The 24,360-nt window shown below is 37.3% G+C and overlaps 1 protein-coding gene across 2 annotated transcripts in view; it reads right to left on the bottom strand.

The window, feature by feature from the left end:
* LOC129001937 (dual oxidase maturation factor 1) overlaps positions 1-24,360 on the bottom strand; it is a 99,950-nt gene that overhangs the window by 60,298 nt on the left and 15,292 nt on the right. The window contains exons 1-2 of one of the 2 annotated variants that reach the window (XM_054429379.1): positions 15,765-15,879; positions 1,326-1,496 (exon numbers count right to left, since the gene is read on the bottom strand). In XM_054429379.1, coding sequence (XP_054285354.1) covers positions 1,326-1,481 — 156 coding nt within the window. In that variant the 5' untranslated portion in view covers positions 1,482-1,496; positions 15,765-15,879. Of the gene's footprint in view, positions 1-1,325; positions 1,497-15,764; positions 15,880-24,360 lie in introns of those variants that run through there. The other variant, XM_054429377.1, reaches the window with a different exon arrangement.

Genomic DNA, 24,360 nt, shown 5'->3' on the forward strand with positions numbered 1-24,360 from the left:
ATACATGTTTATGTAATATATCCATAAACTGTTTTGCAAAGTTTAAATAAATTTGCTACTCGAAGATAAATGTCAGATTATTCCACTTTATGTAAAACAAGATTGAGAATCAATACCAAAGCATTATGGTATGATAATTGTTTTGGATTGATTCCAAATAGGTTTGCAAACGTGATCTCCTTAGTGGGAGTAACTTTGATAGAAATTAACCATACAACTAGAGATGCTTTATATACATTTGGAATCAAATTGATTCCAAATGATACTTTAACGAGTTTAGTGCTCGCCTACATGAAGTTGCCGGTTCGATCCTGAGAAGTCGCTATATTTTTGATTATTTGAATCTGAACCACGTTTCTTCGATCATTGGGCTAAATAAATTATCTTGGTTAAAGAAACATCTAAGCTTAGGCAGTAATATATCTACTCACTCGTTCATCAACTACGTTTAATATCCGTCCTTCGTTCATATCTATATATTTAATTACGTAAGCAAATCGGTTCCCACGAAATATCCAGAGCTGGGAACAAGGTATTATGGCTGTTGAGGATTCATTCTAAAGAGTACGGTCCAAGGACGGTGGGAAAAATATCAGAAGTGTCTAAAATTAACTCTGCTCTGCAGCACAATCCGTCAAAGATCCAGTAATTTTCTAATGGAAGAACTGCTACAGTGTTTCTATTAGCTGTTTTAAATACCAGCTGATGTAAACATTATTGATTTTGTGTTTTGTTTTTAGGTTAGAATGGCGATGCAGTGAAATGTATTTTTAGGGGAAAACCGCGACTACGAAGGAGAGTATTAAAGAATGGTGCACAGCATAGGGAATGGTTAAGGCAAAATTACAACGGAGGTGAAGTGCAGCAATCGCTGATATGGACACCTAGTTTAGTTAAAAAAAAACTCAGAGGTTGACATAAGATATTTGATGTGACACATTACAAAATACTCCGGACCCAAATTATGTAGGCCTACTCTAGTATGAAACAGCTGTTGAATACACAGGGTCGTTTAACTGCAGCACAGGTTAAACAAACCTTACCTTATTGCTTCTCAGATCCAGGAGTTTATCCATAATTTAGTAAATAAGTTTAATGTAGCTGGTAGACTGTACCATCAAACTTAACATTTATACTTGGTGTTTTCTTTACTGTTCACAGTTTTCAAATTAATCCCAGTACCAGAATGAAGTCATGTCTTGCCATCAATCATTTACACTTAAACTCTTCGATATCCTAGAACGCGTTGTTTCAGTCCAGGGAGCAACCCCACTGGACTAAGGCTGTTCTAGACCTCGTTTGGGGCAAACGAGGACGGTTCTCACCTCTTTCCGGATGCCGGGGAAGATGAGCAGGAAGGCGATGTAGAGAGTGGCGAAGATCAGGTAGACGATGATGACCTGCAGGTCCCCGGTGACGGGGGTGCGGTTGTGATAGCTGTACAATACAGGGCCGTCATCTGCTCGTAGCCAGCCCGTCATTCTGGTAGACGCCCTCTGGAACATAACAAAACTATGAGTATAAGTTTGGGGAAGAAACATTGAAAACTGAGTTAAAATCTGTATGATGAAACCTATCTACCGACTCTTCGTATAACCGGAGACTGGCCAATGTGCAAGGCCCGGGAAATGCCCAGGTAGACGATGGTTCACGAGCCAGGATCAATCATACACACTATAATGTAGAGTTGTAGATTCAGCAGTTCGTAGAAACTGCAGGAAGCAACTATAGCTACTCAACTACTGATTGCATATACACGAATGTAATAAAGAACGCAAGAGAATTCTTTAATGACTAAAACCAACCCAACGTATTCTTAAGGATAAACCTAAAGGAAATAATACCAAACACACGTAACAATAAATAACAGTCTAGTATTTGAATCTCCACCTGTTTCACCTTTAATTTTAAGATTTTCATATAACAGGAACAGTGGGGGGTTGAACTGATGATAGTTAAAAGGTTTCTTTTTAACTCAGCTCGGCCACCAACCTCTTTTTTTTAAAAAAAAGCTTGGTATTGTTTTCTACATTACTTCAGTCTAGGATAGAGATTGCGGTATTATCACTAAGTTAAAATGTATTGGCGATTGGCTTGATTTGAACCCGGGACCTTAGGTACTGATGTCCCGAGCTCTACCACTAGACAAGCTCCCTCTCATGGTTTAAGATTAAGGAGACCAAGGAGACCATTTTCGTGGATTGATAGGCTTGATTAATGCATTAGAGGTTTAATGTTAGGAAATAATTAGACATTGATTATACAGGAGTTGACTTTTCAAATTAGAACAAAATACCTGCAGCATGCACTACAAAACAATTTTCATGACAATTTTTGTTTCTTTTGCAGCTTACATTTTGATTTTACAACAGCACCCAAAATCAAACAAATTCAACCAGCTTCAAATCCCTAACACTACGAGGTGATATCTGAAGCGAGGCTTCCAAAGTGTCTTACATAACAGTATACTTCATTGTGATATAACCAAAAGTGTTCGAGGTCATGCTTTGTTCGTTCAAAAATCTTTAAGTAAAAAACCGTGCTAACGACTCTGAGGCAGGTGTGCAGGGCGCGGCTGTAGTTCCGGTGCCACTGACTTCTTGATTGCCTTGAAGCTGATAATGATAAAGTCACTGCCACTTCCTAGACCTAGCCAACGGTGGCCTTCAAAACCCTCCTAAGCCATTGAGCTCTACTATCTATTTAGGGGCGAATGTTCCATGATAATTCTTCGGACTTTAGAAGATGGGACATCACACTGCAACTTCCTAGAGCTAGTCAATAGTTACCTCCAAAATCTTAGCCAAAACTATTTCCAATTGGCTGCAATATTGGGAAGAGTTTGATGAAGAATTAGCTTGCGCTTTAGGAATTGATCATGCAAGTAATTTATCAGCTTCATCTAGACCAAACCAACAGTAAGCTTCAATATTCTGGCCATAGATTCCCAATAAGCCCATCTCTGCCCTGGGGTAATGTTTCTACAACATTTCTTTTGGCTTTTGGAGATTGTGTCTTTGTTTCTGCTTCTCCAAGACCTAGAAAGTAATAACCAACAGACAGGCCTAGCCAATATCACTGTCACATGTCTACTAAATCTCAACATTGTGATACACAATCAAGAACATACCTAAAGCTTTAGAATACGATTATAGAAATGGTTTACATTTCTTCACCTGGTCCTAGCCAATAGTAACCATCTATTCCTATTGAATCTTGATAAATTCTTCTGCCTTGTAGAAGCCATCCAAGCATCGTAGGAAACTTTATCGAAAATGAACTTGGGCTTCAGAATATGATAATGAAAGTCATACCACAATCTGGCTATTCCTGCTGCCCAATAGACAAAATCATCCATCATGTAGTAGACGTTCTAAATGATCTTGAGGTTTAGGAGACGATAACGAAAGTCATCATTATCACTTCACCATGACCGAGCCAAATTCCTACAAATCCAATGCCATCTTTGTTCTGAATTGATGTTGTATTTATTTCCTTCATGATATTCTCACAGCTTCCCCGAGACGTAGACAATGGTGAACCATCAAAAGCTACGATATACTGACATTTTTATCATCACTCTATGTCATCAGAGTTGCATTGTCTGTATAACCTTCAGCTCTAAGTGAAGCTGTAAGTCACTGTCAGTGTCAAGACGTTGCATAGGCTAGTCAACTGTAAATTCTGAGCAAAATACATCCGTGGTAGGCATCATCTGATCATATGGAACATGTGTTAGTAATTTAACAGCTGATTGTTGTATTGTTGTTTCCTTTATTTGTCTTTGATTACATTACAATATTTGCATTTGTGGAAGCATTGTATTTTGTACTATGACCGTTGCACCACAATGGGCTTTGTTGCTAGTCTTGTATACTTTCTGTTTTGTTTTCCTTTAGGCATACATTGACATGGCAGTGACAGTAGTCAATGATGGCCCAAATAGCAGTTGCTGTTACATACCTAGAATTTACTTCATAGTCAATGATACCTAGTCAACGATGGGAGCTCTGCAAAATCCATCTATTCTCCCTATGTTATCTTTGCATTGTGATGCATTGCATTTGTTACAGAGCTTCAGATAATGATGGTAAGTCACTGCCACTTTTCATTGTAGGCTATCCTGGACTCACTGCCAAATAGGTTTTTTGAAATGACTATTGTAAGTAATGGTTTTGCGAAACCATTGTCTTTTGTGAGGTAAGCTTACGTTAACTATCTTCTCTATCTATCTTCTCTATCTTCTCTTTATTACTTTCCAACTCAAATTCTGTTCCTGTGAATCCAAATTTGTTACAATTTTATATGTAAAATAATAGGAAACTTGAGATAAAACTAGTAACACGAACACGTGAAGTTTGGACCGATATTATGTAACATTGGAGAAACAGTTAACTACAACTCGTTTCTATTTTACATCTTTCTCTATTTCACCTCACAGTAAAGTGACGCCAGCCTATAGTAATTGCATACCATAATGAACGACGAGATACGACTACGATAAGTACTGTCAAGGTGTTGGTGTTAAAGGTGTAAAGGTGTTAAAGGTGTTAAAGGTGTCGGTATCGCGCATTTCTCGGTGAAGACGACCAAGGTCACAAACCTTGGCACCTTTAATGGTGGGGGATATGAGGTCAAGGGATAGCTGGACATGGAGAATAACATTGTGAATAACTATTTACTGCTGAATAACATTCTGAGTCTGTTGGTATTGAATAACCTTATCAGGTTGACTTTGGCAGTGAAAAAGTTCCCTCAGATTTGGTTGATGTTGAATAACTTTTTTAGGCTGGTATTTATGTAGAATAACTTTCTGAGAGTATAGTTTGTTCCTAATAAAGTTCTGGGGCTTTTGTTAGTTGTCGTTGGTATTCGATAGCATTCTAAATCTATCGTTGACTTCGAATAGGGTAACGTTCTGATTCTGTTAATGGTATGGAATAACATTTTGATGATGTGACTGGTACAAGATAATGATGATATTATGATGAACCAATCGTTGGTTCAATACCATTCTGAGGCTGATGGTGTAACATTCTTAGGCTATATATGTTGAATTCTGAGTCTGTCGTTGAAATATTTAACATTTTGACGTTTTTCGTGGCATTTGGCAGTTGTAAAAAGTAGAAAATATTCACACAAGTCTATAAGTGTAATCCACTGGGATTTTGTCATGTTAAGGTTTTTTTAACAGGTGAAACAGGGAAATAAAAGGAATACACCCTAAAATCTAAAATCAGGCCCCTGGCTGGAACATTCGAAGGAAAATTTGAAAAATAAACCACCTAAACAATGCTTTCAAATTTAAATTTTAACAGAGCTTACATAACACGTGACCCTGAAATGCTACCTTCATCCATAGTGCATTATATAATATACAAATAGGAATTGAATACATAAGAAACAATATTTTATAAGACTTAAGGTTTATTTAATCAATAAAATAATAGTTAATATGTATAACATTTTAGAAAAATATTTAACTCAAGTTGTACATTTGGAAATAGTGTTGTTGTTATTGAAAGGACCACTCTATGAAAATGGGTGAGAGCCTCTTAATTATACAAGAGAAACATCAATTTAGCATGAATCAACACGAATGTTTACAAGAGTAACCAAAAATGTTTACACCAAGACTCTTTGTCTTGGCTACTATTCAAATTGTAAATGGGATTCCAAGCATGGAGCATTAAAATTAACAAAAATGATTTTACTTAAGACGACTAAGAGAATGATATTCTTTGGAAACTTAATAACAATCTAAATACATAGAATGTTTGCTAGGAACATTAGGGTACATTAAGGGCAGCCATGGCAATACAATAACCACAATCTACAGTACTAAATCACCTAGTATATGCTCAATGCTGTTATATGTAACTTATTATACTGGAAACAATAACAAAAGATTGTTTTAACTGTATCTTTACTTGTAAAGTTTTGAATTAAATGTTTCAAAACTTCTATCAAGTACTCATCAAATTCACTAGTGTTTATTATATTAGTGGTTTTGTATACATCAGCACAGAAAATATACTACTATTACCACATCAGACAATTTAATAGAATGTAGCCTACTTTAATGATTTTAATATTCAATTACGGTACTATATTAATACTTTGATCTCTAACACTACATTAATATGATGCTTGATTTATATGGAACATAGTATTAGTGTGTGTGAATAAAATACTCATCACATAATAAAAATATATTGACTAATTATGTGTTTTAGTTTAATTTTAGTTTGAAATGTTTGTTGATTAAATTATTTTACTGACCAACAACTTTTGAGTCTTCTTTAAACACAATTTTAATCAAAAGTTCCCAAACAATGCCCTTTTAAATCTCCACGAAAACTTTAGACGGAACCATACAATTAAAATACTGTATTGTTTAACACTGCTAATTTTAGTAGCATATAAAATATCGCATTTACTTCAAAACTACAAAACATGGAGCAAGATAAAACATGACTGGCTGGGTAGCTGAGTGGTTTTCGTGCTCACCTAACAGAGAAGAGGTTGCCGAATCAATCCTGAAAAGTCAGCAGCTTTTTGATGGTTCAAAACTGGACCCATCATTGGGCTTAAAATAAATGATCCTGGCTAATGAAACAGCTGATCTTAGTCACCAAAGCTACACAGATCATCTCACTCCATTTTACACTGATCCTTCACTCACATTAGGGTTAAAATACACACCTAGGTGGCGTCCCCATCTCAATTGATAAGTAATAATAATTAATTAATAGTTAAATAATCAACTATATTATAAAGCTTCAAACGTAGATGTCCCTGACAAGAAAGAAAAAGAAATAGTAGTGGCAACAATGATAACACCAAGGATGTCAGCAGTCTGAACAATTAGCTGTAGCTTCTTCAAGGCGATCATTTAATTAACACTGTAACAAACATAACCTTACGGTATCTACTTAGGTAACGGTATAGTTACATGTTTATAAGTATAGTTTAACCATGTTTAATCATTTTAATAAGAAAAAAACTTCGCATGTATTAAACTGTTCTCCACACACGGAAGCGGAGAAATTTGCATAATTGCATATAATATCCACTTAACGATCCAAGGAAACTTGAAAGTTAACACGCAATTATTTGCATGTTATTGAATCTCACATACTTGTAGTAGAACATTTTATAACATTGTAAACATGTGGCATTTCAAAACGAAATAAAATTCCAATGAGTATCAATCGAGGAATGTCTTAAGGAACCTTTTTATTTCACTGGTACGATTTATATTCGTGTAAATTCTTGAGTTATTTGCGAACAAGCAATTAAAAGTTTTCCATCATTTAAAAGAATGTGTATTTAAGGAAATAAATTAAAAATGGGGAAATAAAATTGAATATCCTCATTGCAGCATACCTGCAGGATGGTTTAATTTTTAGTTGCGTTACTGGAGTTTTTTTTTAATAGAGTCATGAAAAGGGAATTTACTTTTAGATCCGAAAACAGTACAAAACATATGGACACAATGAGTATGAAAAAGAAAATGAAAATGCTTCTTTATTGAGGCGAACTTAGGACCACATGGTCCTTTCTTTTGGAGAGTATATGAGTTTTCTGATATGACAAACACCAAAAATGTCGTTTTGTTTTGAAACCTCACAAAAAGCAATAAAGCAATACTCAATGAAGTTATTTCCATCGATTTACAATATTAAAACTTAAAATTTAATTTCTCCATTATGCATATAGTACTTTTTTAGTATCTCGGTTTTCAGGGGAACTGAAAATACCAAACTTTTGACAACAGATTAGAGGATTCTTTCAGATATTAAAAATATTAATCAAGCAGCTGAACCAAGCTGAAGTAACATAACTTAATTATGCAGTCAGAAACTAGTTCAGGGAAAAAATACAGAGATGAGAGCACAATTAAATTGATTCTTTTTATTGCTCGAACGTCTGACACAGGGAAATATAGTTAACAATTTGTTCGATGCGGGGCTTCGTTTGAGAAATAAATAATAAATAATTATTGAGGTTCGCCTCGTTCTTCGTTGCAAGGAAAACGGGTTCAATCCCCAACAAATAAAAAAAATGGACCGCTTTTCATGATAGCTTGTGATGCTCCCTAAAGCTGGGTTTTCCTAGGCGCGGAAGCGGAGAGCGGAGAGAGGAACGCGGAGCGAGGAACGCGGAGAGCGGAAAAGAGATTAACATGGTGCTTTGCTCCGCTTCTAGGAAAACATAACATTAAATTACCTACCTAAGACAAGTGGAGTCCGCTCTCCGCGTTCCTCTCTCCGCTCTCCGCTTCCGCGCCTAGGAAAACCCGGCTTTAGTAGAGTTCTCATCCTTATAAAACAGCTGGAGACAATTTTATTGAATGTTCTGTAGGCTACGGTGTACTGCAGAGGTCGTGTTTTGTTTACAATTACTGTCTTGTTATTTCAGTAATTTAACACCTCGTTTGACTAAATAATACCATCTAATCATAATCAATAACATGTCCCCTGGTTATATAACCAAACAGTAAAGCAAAAATCAAGAAATTAACCCTAAATAGAAACAAAATTTCGTCAACACTAGCGCCCAGTGTCACCGGACATGAACTAGACACGAAAACCGAGCTTCAAAATTTACAATTGGATGAGAAGTCTCCTTTGGTTAGTCTATGCTAAAACTATGCTACGAGCGGAGCGTACTTTTTTAAAAACTCCGAAATCTGTTCTGTCAAGTACAACACTAAAGCGGTAAGGTGACATAACCAAGTGTAGATATGAAGTTCGTGATATGCAGCTCAAGTAATTAATCGCGGGAGAGAGTCTGAGCAGATAATCCCTTCCAAGGGTTTGGACCGTTCCCCACGAGTCAGTCATTAACCACGTAACCAGCTGTGACCAGCAGGCGTAACCGCGTAACCGGCAGTCCGGTTACATGGCTGGTTACTTTAACTGTAAAGTGGTAACAGCCACTTATGTTTAGTTGAATTTCATCTGCTGATAATAGATTTGAGATACAGTAGGAGGAATTTTCCTTTATATGACTACTAAGGTTAGGTTAGGGATAGGTTAGGGTTGGGTTATGTTAGGTTAGGTTAGGGTAAGAGTATGGAAATGTTAGGTTAGGGTTGGTTAGGTTAGGTAAGGTTAGGGTTGGGTTAGGTTAGGGTTGGGTTAGTTTAGGGTTGGGTTTGGTTATTGTTGGGTTAGGTTAGGGTTGGGTTATTTTAGGTTAGGTTAGGGTTGGGTTATTTTAGGTTAGGTTAGATAAGGTCAATATCAATATCAATATCAAGGTAAAGTAAGGTACGGTTAATACATCATTTCGGCGTATAGCGGTCAATTTTATGTTTTTTTTTTTTTGTTAGGATTGGTTAGGTAAGGTAGGGTTGGGTTCGGTTAGGCTAGAGTTGGGTTAGGATTGGATTAAGTTAGGTTAGGGTTGGGTTAGGATTGGATTAAGTTAGGTTAGGGTTGGGTTAGGTTAATTTAGGTTTAGGTAAGGTTAGAACCGATACATACAACACTTCAATTATGTATTGTACCTTCAAAATATATCGTGGTGCGCTATTTAACGGTCCATTAAAGTTTACAAAACTTACACAATAGATAAGCCTATTTATTATTTCCTCAAGAAATACATTATCGACTTCACAGACACGTTGAAGAGTCCCAACAACAAAGCTACTGTGTTTTCTCGATGGTTATATTGCACAGTAGAGAGCGAATGAGAGGTGGGTGTACACTGGGCAGATTGCTGACAAGCCTACAATAGAAAGTGCTGACGTCACTGTTGCTGAGCGCTGCTGAGTGCTGACGGAGGCTGCGTGTCCGTGACCTTGGGAGTGTCTGAGTCACGAGACACGGATCCGGCACGCCGCGAGCAACTCCTTCAGCATCTCCATACAATGCAACCGGACTGTAATGTTCTCTATACCTCCGTAACCGGACCACAGTGTTGTATACTCTACAGTAATGCAATATTTTTTGTGTCCCTTACATCCTAGTATGCTAGTAGCTAGCCCGGAACTGTTTTACACACTACTTCAGGTTAGTCCTAGATGGTTTCGGGGTTATCACATAGATAATTGGTGATTGGCGGGATTTGGACCCGGGACCTCAGGCACCGAAGCCCCGCGATCTACCACCATACCAGCTCGCTCCCCACAGCACTGCAACCAGACAAGAGATACTATTTTCTACATTTTTAACTCAACAGAACTGTTATCGGGTTTATTCCACCTCTTGGCTCTAGTTTGCTCGATACCACAGTTAGTAACAAAGTTACACGTGTTAACAGGTAATGTAAGCATAGCTCTGTAAGCCTCAGATTATAGTGTGAACTTCAAACAATACAAGCGGAGAGTTTGTCCTGAGAGCAGTGGACGTAGTTAGCAAGTATTGTTAGAAACTTTCATCTCTTGTGGTCAAAAGGTGAGTGGTCGAAGTAAACTTTTCGTATTTCATGGTATTTCACAAAAGTTTGTAATATGGTTAGTATCGATTGTGTTATTTTGCACAAAGGTCATAAGAATACTTGTGAGTTGAGTCCAAGCATAGACAAGCAGAATTAAATATAGACTGTCAGCCGTATTACTGTTACCATAGGTTCTGGGACACACCGCTGGGAGCGCCGTGTAGTTACGTAGTGTGTACGCTGTAACTACATGGCACTCCCAGCGGTGTGCGCCAGAAGCGGGTAACCGCAGCACAGCTGACGGTCTATATTTAATTCTTTTTTCTATGGTCCATGCTAGTTTCCTTGAGCACATAATCATGTGTTAATATCATTTACCGAATTTATTCTTTGTCCAAAACATAGAAACCCGTAAGTGGGACTGGATCAATGGTAAATACCCTGAATATCCTTAGTAAGAATGTTACATAGCTTTATTTATACAAGTTTACTTAAAAGTCGTTTTTTGGCTGATTTCTTATTTTAAGATTTTTTACATTGTGTGGGAAAATAAATGATGGACCATGGAATAGAATACGGAAAATATATTATAGAAAAATTGTCTAGACAGCATAGATATTTGACATTGTTCTTTCAGAAGCGAAAATTCCTCTTTTAACCTTGAATTCTTTTAGTCCTCGGGCCAGTGCATGGAATGTATCCATCAAAGCAAGGTGTGATCCACAGCATGAAAGGACTATAGACTATAGAGACTATAGTGAATATGGAGAATACTCTCTATAGTCTGTGGTGCAAGGTTGTGAAGTGTACTGATAAAAAGAAGTGGCATGTACCCGGATCCGAACCCACGACATCATCGTGAAGTCGGTGGTGCTACCATAAATTAAATGAGTAGTATATCTACTCCTATGACGCTACAGGGCGCTATCGACTGAGCTACCTACTCACCATTTTCAATTGGAAAATTAGAATTGATATTGTTCTGGTGTTAGTTGGAGAGGCCATAGGAGGTAGCTTTTAAAAACGTAAGGCCACTGCCGCCCCCAGAAGTGGCCCAATAAAATGTATTTCACTCTGCCAATTGCAACATTCGACCTTCGGGGGCGTTACTGACTCACTAATATCAATCCTGGTCCATTATGGTACCTCCTCTGGACATCGGCTCCTCCTATGGCATTGTAGAGTGGCCAGACTTGCACCACTTCAACTAAAAGGAATTCCAAATGGTGGTGAGGTGGTGAGATTACAATCTGAATCGGGCCAAAGAGATTAGTTTTAAGTGTATCGGAATAGTTGGGAAGAGAGGAAATATTTTCTATGGAAATGAAATCAGATTCGTGTTTTTTATTCTCCCCACCAACTTAAACGACTCAGGAAAATGTATATTCAAATTTAAACTCACACAAGTAGATTTAACACAGCAGTTTAATTTAGTGGCCTTCCCATCAATTCAAGCCCTCTCAGATCCGGGATGCTTGAAAAGGTACTTAAAGTCATTTCTCGCAGGTAAAGGCTACTACAATGTCCGTTCATTCTCTCTAAAATACAGTCACAATATATTTATTTCCTATTTTTAATGGCAATTTTCCTAGAAAACCCATAAAATTCATCTGAAAAATAAAGTTTTCAGAAAAACTTTATAACATTTAGTATGTATAGTCCAAACGTTATGGCAACTTATGTGGTTTTCTCAAACACCGCTTAAAATAACGGAAAATCTCTAACGGAAAAAACGGAAAAAAACTACTCGATTCGTCTACGATATGATGAATAATCACAAAAGAGATATCATAATCGTCACAAGAGGTCACGAGAGTACAAATCACCTCCTCCTCTCTTACAATGGATTTGTGAGAGGATGCAACATCCACAATGTTATTTATAACAAGACCTTTACGCATTTCGTGTTGCATGGCACGTGGAATTACAGAGCTACATGGAGTTGGATCTAAACAATGAGGCATGCCGGACCTTGGGCGCTAAACACTAAACACCGAACTCTAAACATATCTTCGTGAGATGGTGAGATAAAGGGAGAGGCGTCGTGAGGCCTTGGGAACTCTTTGTGTTATGTTTATGGTTGCGATTGCTGGGCATCTGAGTGGAGTGCTCAACAATCAAAAGGTCGCCGGCGATCCTGAAGTCAGTAGCTTCATTTTGACGGTTCGAATGCCAGCTGTTCATGATTGGGCTTTAGACTAAAACAGCTGATCTTAGTCAGTAACAAAGCTACACACACCATTCTAAAACCCATCCTTCACTCATATTTTGGTTTAAATACGCACCTAGGTGGATGAATTGAAGACTAATAATTGATTTGTTTTTCGTTCTCTGTAGCGCATCGTTATTTGGGAAACTGTTTTTTGTTTAATTTTGGAACGAGAAAACACAATAATAAATTGTATCAGCAATCTAACACATACTTTCTCCCATTAGCTTGTCTACATCCCTTATCATGGGTAAGCGGTGGGAGTAACTATGACATTTAATGGGCAAAATTAAAAAAAATTCTATAACCTTTACACTGTATTATTTACAGCATTGGTAGTTGTGCAATTTTGTTTATGTATGGTTGTAGCATTGCCTATTGGATACTGAAGTAGACAACCCATCTATGTAGGTCAGTGTCACCAATATCTTATGGAAAAATAGCAGTTATATGAGCCAGTCACAGAAAGAGCTGATGTATAAAATTATATTTTCTACCTTTTTTATGACGACCAAGATGATGAGTCATAAAATTTGCTATAGCTCACAAGTCATTCGATTAGTTTGACAAATTGTGTATGTGACAGAAATTAGTAATTTACATCAGCCGAATCAGTCAGGGCTCACATAAACTTCGACGATTTTTATTTAAAACTTGTGACAACTTTAACATGGGAATAAGATGTTTAGTCAATAGTCAAAGGTTGTAGCTAATAACTAACAAATTGTCTAGCGGGCGAATGACACACTTACCGCAAGCAATGTCCTTACAAAACCCGTATTTTGGCATGCTCAAAGTCCATTATTTGTACATTTATTCGTAATTCCCTAGGTTTGTCACATTAGATTTCCCTAAGTATTTATAGGTATCACCGTTTTATACTCTACTGTTGTTCCACAAACAGTTTACAGTTGCCAAGTGTACGTGCCACCTGCAGTAGAGGTACGAGGCCGTGGCCGTGACGAGGCCTTCACCTCGGTTCCTCCTCGAACCTCGAACCTCGAACCTCGCGACGTGAAGACGCTCCAACCTCGTGAGGCGGATCAGGATAACCTCAAGAGGCTATGCAAAAACTGTTACGACAAAGTAAGTCACCACCATAATCGCTTCGGGAAAACCTCAATGAGTGACAATGTGTATACTTTCAAACGTGTGATGACATATTTAGCTAAACGGCCCAGTTTATTTGGAAATGTGGTGAAGTTTGTTGCATTTCCATTTATAATAATTGATTTGAAATAAAGTACGCGTTTTTTAGATTGAATAAAGATTGTGGTTTCAAATGTATTTACTGTTCCTAGTTAATCTACTTCATTTACAGTTTTAAAATGTGTTAAAACGTTGAAAGTCGGATATTATGATGGGGTACCTTTTTTGTGATGTTGTTAAAAAACTCAAAACTCTTCTGTGTGAAGAAAACAACAAACATCTGTAAATTGTGTTAATTGTGCACTTTTCGCTTGGCTTGTTGATTCAACTTTGAGCTTACATTTTATGGTTTTGCATTAAAATCCGATCATTTTCAAAATAAAGTGTTTAAGAAGAATCTTGCACTATAATTCCAACAATATTGGTTTACCTAGGATGCTAGGCTCTATTGTTTTTCACATTACTTCATGCTAGACCTAGGGGTTATGACATCATCACTTAGATCAAACCCATTGGTCATTGGTGGGATTTGAACCCGTCACTTCATGGAACAAAGTCCCGCAGTCTACTACTAGACGAGCTAGCTCTCTCATAACGTCAACAATTAAAAAAACGTCTTCAACACTACTACATAAAGTTTGTTATTTCGGTTTACAGACGATTCCGTTTTAGACCCTCTATTGCAGATGTTTTGTCCCTTTTGCATTAAACTATTTAAATAATTTCAGAAGTGTACAGTTTTCTACAAAATCATCACTAAAACGATAACAAAATATTTGAAAAGGTGAATATTGTAATTTTTGGTGAACATTTTCTAAATTTCCAATAACAACAGGAAAGTGTCTGGACTGTTTTCTCTTGACGATCAGACAAATAAACACCCCCAAGGTTACTTAGTGAAAGCAAGGGTGGCAGGGAGGGTATTTTGGTGGTTTTGTAACCGCAACAATAATAATAAAAACACATAAACCACTTAGATAGCGTAATAGAAATAATAATAACCTAGTCGCATAATATACAGTTGCTTCACAACATTTACCAACAATCAAACGTCCATTATAATCTTCCATCATCATTTCTAAAACAAATATATGCTTTTATTGGAAAGATTCCAATCGTCATGGGCGATGAAAACGTTAACTTAGTTACAAGAAGTCTTTTTTACAAGAAGGTAATTGTTTTAGACTTAAATCCAACGAGGGGTTAAAATGTAAACATCCTAAAATAATGTATACGATTTGATAACTATGTGCGTTTTTTTAATTGAATGTTAAAATTTGATGTCATATAAATAAAACAAAATGTACAATACTATCGACGTTATATAATCAGTGAATACTTAAATTGAAATTCGTGTGGTTATATAAGAATCTGTGAATAAGAGCAGAATCGGCTTAGGACCACTTATATCGTGGCAAATTCTTCACTTGCCGCTCTACACAATAGCGTTTACCATAAATTGAGTAGGCTACATGGAATACTTAAATATGGGGGATCTCCAATATGTTCCACATAAATCTATGAATTATCTTAACAGAATGGTTTATGAATTCATAGTTATTGGTGCAACTACAGCAACTATAGGAGAACTTCGACCAACGTGGAGGTGAATAATCTTCAAACCTTCTTACAAATAAAATATCATTATAATATACACAGATTAATATCAGCTGGTCTAGTGGCACAGCTTGGGTATACTGTGCCTGAGGTCCCGGGTTCAAATCCCACCAATCACCATTGGATTTTATCTATGTGACAATGCCGCGACAATGCGCGCTCTATGACTAGCCTGATGTAAAGTGTAAAACAGTTCCAATTTAGAACCTTGCGTCCTAGGAAGTGAAGATGGGACACAAGAAAAAAAATATATATATATAAATTTAAAGTCATGTTGCACTGCAACCCTTCAAAACAATCAAACATAAACCAAAACCAATTTAAAAATAAAAAAAAATATTTAAAAATGTATCCAAACTTAACAAAATGAATTGAAAAAATCTTATTAAATCTAACTCACCGAGCAGTTACAGTATATATATCCAAACCACTGAACACTGAACACGAAACACACACACGCGGTTGGTTCGTCAGACGGTTACTGAGTCTAACACTGAGTCTACAAAGCACTGAGGAGTCCCCAAGGGCGACCTTCCGACTACTTCCTAGCGGCCCCGACCTGCTTCCTGGCTTCCTACCGTCTCTGGCCCTCTGGGGTAGCAAGGTCACTCGGAGTAGCCAGTGGTGCAGGTCAGTAGTGCAGAGATCCAGAGATAAGGGCTTAATGTTTGTTATTTGCTTGACTGGAAATTATATCTTAGGTTTTCCACGTTTGTAGTTAACGAAGAAAACGTGTATATTTAACAGCATGTTGAATAGGCTTAACTAGGATGACCCTAAGGGGGGTTACTCTGGGGGGTTTGGGGGGTGTAGAACACCCCAAGGGAAAGGGGTGGGTCCGGAGAAAATTTGTGAAAATTAGACCTGTAAACATGCGTTTTACTACTTAGAGACATAAAACCAATTTTTTACTGTAAAAAATATCGTTAAAATCGCGTTTTAAAGTCAAGTAGGGGGGATTCAAACTCCTAACCCCCCACGGATACCCCACTGTGTTTTAATAAAGGATTCTGGTTGAAAAGCCATCCTTTATGGTTTCAAAGTTGTATTTGAACGTCTTACATTTTGATAAAAAATACATATACAGTAACAAGTTCTCTGTGTTCACTGACTTTGTGACTTTTTGTGTAGTCTTGAACCAGTTTAAAGTTTAACAGATTTTTTTACCTTGATTCTACTAGGTTATTCAGTCACTCCAATGGTGGATGGCGATCGTTTCTGCGACTATGAACCATAGAACTATAAACTTGTAGTTCTATGCTATGAACGCGTCAGATTCTTGTCAGGAATAACCATATTCGCCTTTATTGAGGTGGTCGAAACCAAATATACACACACGTATACATAGATTTATCACTAAATACTTGATGTGTTGTGGCTACAGGTAGGCCCACGCACTGTTGACACGTCAAAACCATATATATTTGTTGTAATAAGTAGTAAGATAGAGTTTGCGATGTTGGTCATAGAGCGACACTTGGATAGACCGTGACATGTTGGTCACGATTTTTATACAGTACGTTTAAAAGCTGATTATTCTTAAATTCTGCGTGCTAATTATGGATCACTGATAAGGATACAATAAAGTCACATGACGAGCAGATATTTGATTTTTCCTTGCAGAGTTTTATAGGACCCCTGAATTGTAAACGATTTTTACATCAATACAACACCGACCAGAGTTTGTATTTTAATTCAAAGATGGGTGAAAAATGAAAGTTAAATAAATGAGAATGAAGATTTTTTTCAAATTGTTTTTAAAGCTAAGACAATTTAAGTCCAATTATTAGAGGCAGTTGGGTCCCATTTTAAACCATTATAATCAATAATTAATTATGTAAATACTATAAATATGTAAAGTAACCGATACATTAAAATAACTTAGGAACTTTTATGTTTAGTTAAGGGCAGATCCTGAAGGATTTTTAAATGATAAACATATGATCGAAATGGCATATACTCCAAAGCCCTACACGTTGTATACCATTGATACGCCACCTAGGTGCGTATTCCAACCCAAATATGAGTGAAGGATGAGTGTAGAATGACGTTATGAGATGCCTTGTGTAGCTTTGTTACTGACGAAGACCAGCTGTTTCATAAGCCAGAATTTATTAAAAGCCGCTCAAGGACAGCTGGGTCCAGTTTCGAACCATCAAAAGCTACTGTCTTTTCTCAGGATTGATCTGGTAACCTTTTAATTGCTAGGGGAGTGAGCACTCAAACCTTTCAGCCACTCAGCCAGTTCTACCGATACTTCGTAGTAGCATTGACTATGAATGTAGTAGTGAATCTATAATCCAAAGGTTTTCGCCTCCACTTACGCTAAACAATTCCAACAGTCACTACTGCATACACTTCTGAAACCCGAACACGCTGTTATGCAGGTCAAGACCACAAGACCAGCAGACGAATATTTTGATACGACCAAAACAAAGTTGTTGAAGTTAATCAGCGGTTCCATGAAGACTTGTTCGTAAACCAGCATGACAAGGGTTAGCACACACACTGATCTACTATCACTCACACACACACACACCAACGTCCTTGCCGCGAGCCCAGGAAACTTCCTGATCGGAACTGGGTCGAGGTGGACGCCCCTGCAGACAATGTTTTCCGCGTCGTAGAGCCGCTACCTATGATTACGTCATGTGGTTTAAGGGATTTGAGAAAATAATTAAATCGTAGGCGAGACTTCCGGTTGAGGTTCGATTGGGTTTTGTTATCTGGATAATGTATAGGTGCTCGCCTGCTAATCAAAAGTTCACCGGCTCAAACCTGAGGAAAAGTTAGTAGCTTTTTGAACGTTCAAAACTGGAACCATCTGTCCCTTAACATTGCTTTGAATAAATGATCCTGACTGATGAAACAGCTGATCTTAGTCAGAAACAAAGCTACGTAATGTAGATAATCTCGCTTCACTCTAAACTAATATTTGGGTTAAAATACACACCTAGGTGGAGTCTCCGGGTGTAGGAGTCTCCAGAGCAATTGATAAAGTTATCAAAAATATTGTATACGTAGCGTCAGTACCCTTAAATGTGGGAGTGCACCTATTTAAATTGATTTTACCTAGCGTTCAGGCATTTCAGGGGCACTCCCAGATTGCTAAGCTGTTGCTATGGCAATGATCACAGAGGGAAGGCCAACTCCTACGAGCGATGTTATGAAATTTAGTGACTCAAGTTCTAAGAATTTAACCAAGATGTTTCAAAAGGGATGAATGTACTTCATCATCTCTTCCTCTTTCCAATCGAAGAATTTACAAAAAATATAAAATTCTTATAACATACATTACATTTGGTATTGTTTTTAGAGTAAGTAGGAAACTCCAGTTGAAGGAAAATTCAACAACGGTTACACGTCACAAATTTTACTGTAGAAAACAAATAGGTCACGGCTTTTGGTGTTAGCTGAAATATAATTCAATATACTTTAAACATCAAAACATGCATGCTGCATCAAGTTTAGTGTGTGTTTGAGTTAAAATATTTATTAACAATTGATTTATTCTACCAAAAATATTGCACCTAGGTTAGGTTAGGTTGGGTCGGATCGGGTTAGTTTGGGTTGGATTAGGTTAGGTAACGTCACGTTAAGTTAGGTTAGGTTTTTTTAGCTTATGTTACGTTGGGTTGGGTTGGTTAATATTAAATTAGGTTGGATTGGGTTAGCTTAAGTTGTTCCAAACAATTTGAAGTTATATTAATGAGTCAAGCCATTATCATTGACTATTGGATACTGTTGTATTGATAGTCAAATCCATTATACTACCGGACAGGATAGCTGAGTGTGAGTGGTGGTAGCACCTTCTTCTAATATATTTGCTGGTTCTACACGTTCTACACAGACTACAGGTCCGGTTCTATCTTATCACTAACCATTGCCTTGCTCATGTAACCTTTACTTGATAAAAATTAGCAGAGGTTTTTGAATTATTGAACAAATTAAAAAAAAAAAAAACGTTTATTACAAACCATTGACTAAGTGCATTAAAAATACTCAATTAAAGAGTGTATTTGAATGTACGTATTCACAGAGAAGTGTATAAGCGTGAACCGGTCGAATAGGCATTTGTCGTTGAAATATCAACGATGTTTATGACACTAGATATCCGTACCTAACCTAACCTAACTTAACCTAACCTATCTTAACCTAACCTAACTTAACCTAACCTAACCTAACTTAACCTAACTTTATACTTTAGCCAAGCCCACTCTAATTACATTGTTGACGAAAACAAACTCGTGTAAACAAACGAAGAAAAAATCAAGCGACCTGTCAAGTCACTCACTATTTTCTTTTTAACTCACTAATTTGATTCTATTATCAAGTCCTCATTCGTCAAAGTGGTGAAATATTTTGTCTGAAAATATGTAGCCTATCTAAAACCCCGCAACAGAGAAACAGTAAAAACCTTACTTGTTGGACAGCTATTAAGGTAAACCAATGCGCAATTCGGACAACAAATTGCAGAAATGCAAGGTGCACGTGTATTGCGCAATTCCGTTCTGTATGCAGCGACTGCGATTGCGCGCTCTCTACTTGCGCCGCCGGACAACTTGACAAACTTTCCAACCTTCTGATTTCTAGGGATTTAATACGTAATGACAAAATACACTTTGTTAAGCTGTATTACTATCGACATCGGACATACGGTGCAGTAACTGGATAATTTAAGCATATTTTACTGTATTGCGATATTTTTGTGAGAAAGCTGTAAGTCTCTTTTGCTTTATCTTAAACGTAGTTTAATGACATTAGGCCCATTAGCTCTCAATCAACAATAGCACATTAGAACTATTGGTCTATTAGTTATTGATATCTTTATACACATTGTTTTTAGCCATTTTGACAGCTAAAAAAAACTATTGAAAAATAACTCAACATCTTCATTAATGTAAAAAAAATGTTCTGACTAATACAATCATATCCCAAATACAATAATTAACTTTCGATACTGCGTTCCTATTGTGAAATTTTCCAAACACATGTTTTGATCAGAAGGCATCATTTATGTTCGCCATTTTTATTGATGTTTAGTTAAGGTAAGCTAAGATGGCGTTGATTGTAACCAAAGGTTTATCCCTTCTTTGAGGGTAAATTAACTTGGGCCTTACATTGCACTTGGTACTTTACTTTACTTTATAATACCATAGAAAAACAGTTTATGAATACTAGATCGTATGTATTTACTATGGAAGGTGTTTTTTAACGCATCCCGAATTACAAGTACCGTAAGATACTGTTTAAGGAAAACAAATCCTCATTATTTTTGGTATCTCCGTTTTTTTTGTTTTTTTTTGCTGATCAGCTGATATGCATTGTTGCATTGTTGTCTACAAGGTTTAGTCTTGTTGGGAATTTGAGCTTTATATATATATATGCAACCATACACATCAGCTGATCAACAATGAATTAAAGGATTCAGTGCTACCAACTTATGAGCTTATTTTGTCCTCAAACAGTGTCTATTGGTTCTTATAATTTGGGTTGAGTAAAAAAACATCTTGTATGCAGTTGAACATGAACATTTTCTTCAACATCAATTGACTGTTAGAGCTAACAAACTAATTAATGGAAGAGTGAAGCAAAAGCTTAGCTTTTCGTCGCAAGCCTCTTAGTTGCGCAATGAGGTTGTTTAGCCTCCGTGATTGGTGTTGCTGGAATGTACCGTAGGCGCGCAAAGAGTTCAACACCAATTAGAAAGAAAGTGTGAAATAACTGAGGTCGCCGATGATTTCACTTTCGACTTGATTACAGCATTGTCTTTAACCAACCCCGTTCGTTCTTCAGTCATCAAATATGATTGGAAGGCTCGTGATTGGAAAAACTGTTTCATTTGTGTTTTGACGAAATTCAAAAACTCTTCAGTGAAATGGATGGAATCTCAATGATAAAGTGGTACACTTTTACGTTGTCATAGATGACGTTTTTATTTATTTATAGCAAATGTAAATTAACGCCTTCTAAGAAAAAAATATCTTCTTCCCAACAGCCCAACAGAGATATTCGCTAACACTCCCGACGCAGCAAACCTAAAAACTAAGTGAATTCCCCATTTACATGGTTGGGTTTTTACCTAAAATCGTCATATTAATTTTCCATATAAATTAAAATAATTGTAATGAGTACTAAGGGTTGCAGCAACAGGGGAGGTTATTAAGTGAATTGAAGTGTCAAAAGGTTAGTGTGACATAGAAGAATTTGCTAAATTTGATCAAAGTATTTCCCCAAACAAGCAAACCACAACAGTTTATCTATCCCCCACGAAAAAAAAAATATTCACCCAAAAAGAGTGGTAAAACGCAATTCAAAACACAGACACATTTTTAATGCACTTTTATGTACAAACTCAATAATTTCCTCGAAGATAAACAAGAGACGACTCTATTCCAGTTCCAAAATCGATTCAGACATGTTCACCGGATTCCTCGCGCCCGTTTCGGGTTCGACCGGTTACATAAGGCCGAGAAGCTCAACCTTGTGATGAAACGGCGAGTCCGCCCAAAATAGTCTCCAGCCGCTGAAGAAGCCCAGCGCAACAGTGGCGAAACGTCGATTAGTTATTTGATTTGAACTTATGAAACCGCGAAGGCTGTAGCATTGTGTGCTTCTGTCTGCGATATCTGATTGTGTGGAACGTTTCAGTGATTGTCGTGGACAGTTTCACTGGTCTGGTGATTATATCATTGATTGAGAAACATGGGGGAGCGAGTGCCGTCCTATTTTTTCCGTGGTCATACACTGTCAAAACCGTCAGGTAGGCCCGAGTGCCGTTTGACTCCCCAGCGTAAGAGTGATTCAGAGGAGGGGTATTAGTGGAAGAAGGTGTAATGAGCAGGATGTAACGGAGACCGGGTACACTTTCATAACTAGGCTACCCTATTATCGATTGAAAATATCGATTCGATTAGTCGATTCAATCAATTTTTACATAATCAGCAAGTTTGGTTGGGTTAGGTGAGGTTATAACAGATTCATGTTATCCCTAATAGAAGTTTTGCTCATCCTCCCCCCCCTGGTCGGCCTTTTCACCCCCGTACCCGCCGCATCGTGGCACCGGTCACTGATACCTGGCTGGCACTCGCACCGCCAAGTCTCAGGCTGTAAAATGACCCTGATGAGCCTGATGAGGCTGATGATGTTTTTAGGCAACTGGCACTCGGTCCTGCACTCGAGAAAATCTTTGTACGCTGGCACTATGTCCTGATAGCAGATGGCTTCTGTTCACAAATCAGTTTTGTTATTAGCATGAAAATTAGATTGTTTTGACATAATGAGGTCAAAGGATTGGTTTTACAAACCAGCGTGGGTACAATTTACTGCGTGATATTTCAACATTTTGTACGATTGTGCAGAAAGACGCACCTTGAATGAGCGAAATCAGGATTTAAAATCTGCCGTTCAAAAAGTGTAACATTAAAATGACCTTATGAATATTTAACGTTGAAAAATGTCTAAGAACACCTAACTCTCTGTGTGAAACGACCAAAACTATGGAGTTCAGTATGTTTTCTTACTCTTCATAAACAATGTTTTAACACAATTCAATATCTGTCCCTCAATAACAGACTTCACCTATCTCCTTTCAAATCTAATAAATTGAAACGTACAGCCACGGCTGCAAATAAAGAATGTTCCAATGTCGATCTTCACGGCCCCGTCCTTCCCTTCACCACATTGTTGTGGATGGTTGTGGGGGGGGGTACAAGGGGGGGAGTTGCAGTTTGCAACGCTGCCAAGCGGCTGCAAGACCAACTACTACTGCACCATAGAGCACAGATGCACAATCATAATATGTACGAAAATCATCATACTGATGTTTTCAAAGTTTTCTCCTTTCATGTCCCGATTGGAACTATTACCACAAATCTTTTTGTTTACAACGCAAAACTGAGTAGGAAAAATTAGTAAACTCCTCTATATACATATTCCAAGTATCCACCCGAATCGCTAACCTTTAAACTATAACCATAGACTAACCAACACAAGTAGACTTCTCATCCCATTGTAAATTTTGAAGCTCGTTTTTCATGTCTAGTTCATGTACGCCACACTGGGCGCTAGTGTCGACGAAATTTTGTTTCTATTATTTTAGGGCTAATTTCTTGATTTGTGCTTTACTGTTTGGTTAAATAACTAGGGGACAATTTATTGTTTATGATTAGATCGTATTATTTGGTTAAACGAGGTTTTAAATGACTGTATTTAACGGGAAACAAATTGTAAACAAAACACGACCTCTACATAAACCGTACAGAACTAACAATAAAATTTTCTCCAGCTGTTCCATTAGGATGAGAAATCTACCAAGGGAGTATGTTTTATCTATGCTATAACCATGCACATTCAACGCTAATTCGGATTTTAATTTTTGATAGTATAACGTGTGGTCAACTGTTTTAGCGTATTCTACCAGTCTTGATTGTTGAAACAATGTTGGCATGTTCTATTCATATTTTCAAAGATTTGCAACTACCATTGCCTGGTTTTACGATTGGCAACACTGCAGGGGCGCATGCGTTGTAAATATCTCTGGCCCACGAGCGTCGCTGACGTTAACAGTGGGACTAACCACAACTGGGTGAGTCATCGGGATTACAAAGACAATGTGGGACACATTTCTCATAAGTTATTTGCGGTTAAAGTAATTGCATTTTTGGTTTGGATTTTACATATTCACTGTACTAGCAGCCTGCGTCACTTTGTGAGTTCGAAACCCGTGATATATTTGATATACAGGGTGAATAAAAAGTCAAGCCCCCCCATCTAATATTTTTCCAAGTAAATATACAGAGATATCCTTTTGGGGGTCGTGCAATCTTAGCAGGAAGTTTCTTTTTATGATTTTGAAATTTTTGAGTGTCCCCCCAAAAGGGGGGATTTGGGGGGTAACTCAAATATTTTAAATGTAAACCCCCTTCAAGTAACACCTTATTTTAAAGTGTTTACAAAAACTTATAGAATGGTGAAAACTAGAGGTCGCTATCTCT

This window comes from Macrosteles quadrilineatus, unplaced genomic scaffold (genome assembly GCF_028750875.1).
Source record: "Macrosteles quadrilineatus isolate MER2022 unplaced genomic scaffold, UCM_ALF_1.0 Scaffold_9__3_contigs__length_116548681, whole genome shotgun sequence".
Lineage (NCBI taxonomy): Eukaryota > Metazoa > Arthropoda > Insecta > Hemiptera > Cicadellidae > Macrosteles > Macrosteles quadrilineatus.